This window comes from Microtus ochrogaster, linkage group LG4 (genome assembly GCF_000317375.1).
Source record: "Microtus ochrogaster isolate Prairie Vole_2 linkage group LG4, MicOch1.0, whole genome shotgun sequence".
Lineage (NCBI taxonomy): Eukaryota > Metazoa > Chordata > Mammalia > Rodentia > Cricetidae > Microtus > Microtus ochrogaster.
In genome coordinates this window covers 22553310-22555076 of record NC_022030.1, presented here as the reverse complement: position 1 = coordinate 22555076, position 1767 = coordinate 22553310, and the positions used below count along the sequence as shown (strand labels likewise).

Below are 1767 nucleotides of genomic sequence, written 5' to 3'. Positions count from 1 at the left end.
CCTACCAAACACGGCAGAGCTTCCCTAGGTCCCGGCACTCCTCACAGCGCTCTGACACTGCCTGCCACTCTATTCTCTGTGTATTTATAGCGACGGCGTCTCTCTAATGTCGAGGAGAATCTATAGGACACTGTCCTGACTACCTATCGCGCCTCTTTTTCTTTCTTTCCTTTTTTAAACATTTATTTATTTATCATGTATACAGTGTTCTGCCTGCATGTGTGTCCACAAGCTAGACCACAAGAGGGCATCAGATCCTATCAGGGATGACTGTGGGCCACCATGTGGTTGCTGGGAATTGAACTTCGGTCCTCTGGAAGAGCAGCCAGTGCTCTTAACTTCTAAGCCATCTCTCCAGCCCTCATGCCCCTTTTTCAGCTTGTTGAATGTGTTCCCCAAGCCTCATAGACCACTTACCTGAATTTTGTCTTCTTTTCCTCACAACCTTCCAGGGCTCTTTCCCTTGCTCCAGCAAGGAAATCACATCTGGTTTAGAAATGAAGCATCCTACTTAGAAGAAAAGAAAAATGAGGTAATGAGGAAATAAAAAGAAAATTCAAAATTTCTTTGGTTCATTTTAGTGAAATTTATTACAAAACATAGGTTACCATGACAACTGATAAAGTCCTTAAAGAAGGTAAGCTGGTTTAGGAACATTCACATGAAGGTTATCTAATAAATCCAGGTTAGAGAGGAAGGGGAAAGAACCTTTGTGAGGCAGTAGGCAAGCTACTCCTATGCTTAATTCTCTTTATCTGTAAAAAGCAACAGTAGGAGTGTCTACTACAGGGGCTGGAGAGATGGCTCTGTGGTTAACAGCATACATGGCTCTTGCAGTGGGCCTGAGTTCAGTTTCTAGCACCCACAACTCCCAGCTCTAGGGAAATCTGCCACCCTTTTCTGGCCTCCTCGGGCACTGAATTCACAGACACATACTAAAACACACAAACACATACGGAAAAATAAATCATTAAAAAATTGTCTACTAGTCTTCAGCCATTACCCAGACACAGAGGAAGCAAGATGTGACTGCCTCGCTGAATAAGGTACTGAGCCACGTGGCTAACATAGACAGGAATAATGGGCTAATATAAGATGTAAGGATTAGTTAATAAGAAAATCCTGAGCTACTAGGCCAACTAGTCTATAATTTAAAAAAATGTCTACTATAGCTGGATGCAGTGGCTCATGCCTGTAATACCTGCACTTGAGTGGCTGAAGCAAGAGGATGTTGAAATTGACTTTGAAGTCATTCTGGGATACAAAGAGAGAAGCTATTTCTTTAATAATAATAATAATAATAATAATAATAATAATAAATGTCTATTTTATGGCAGTACCTAAGCACTACCTAGCTGAACTATGCGAATCTCATTAGCTATTAATACTGTTACTTTACTGAGGGGAAAACAATTAGTTTCCCAAGAGACATTTACTGCTATTTCTTTATTTCTTTGTGTGGGTGTTTATACATGTTTGTTGTGTTATGTAGGTGTGATGTGGGTATGCACTGGTTGGTGTGGATGTGTGCCTTTGTGCAGGTGTGTGTGCGTGTTTGTGCATACGCTGTGGAGACTAGAGATTGACATCAGTTCTCTTTCTTCAATAGCTCTCTGTCTTATTTAGTGTGTGTGTGTGTGTGTGTGTGTGTGTGTGTGTGTGTGTGTGTGTGGTCTGGGGAGGTCGGGGACTACCTTGCTTAATTAAGCAGGCAGGATTTTTATGGGTTTCATGAAGCCTCTTTATTTTTGCTCTTTTAGTGTGTGT

General features: G+C 41.4%; 1 protein-coding gene across 3 annotated transcripts in view; it reads right to left on the bottom strand.

Annotated features, from left to right (window-relative positions):
• The window catches only part of LOC101987348 (zinc finger protein 14), a 105524-nt gene that overhangs the window by 30439 nt on the left and 73318 nt on the right, over positions 1–1767 (bottom strand). The window contains exon 4 of one of the 3 annotated variants that reach the window (XM_013351556.2): positions 418–510. The exons of 1 other annotated variant lie outside the window; for it this stretch is intronic. In XM_013351556.2, coding sequence (XP_013207010.1) covers positions 418–510 — 93 coding nt within the window. The remainder of the gene's footprint in view (positions 1–417; positions 511–1767) is intronic. One more of the 3 variants, XM_013351557.2, reaches the window with a different exon arrangement.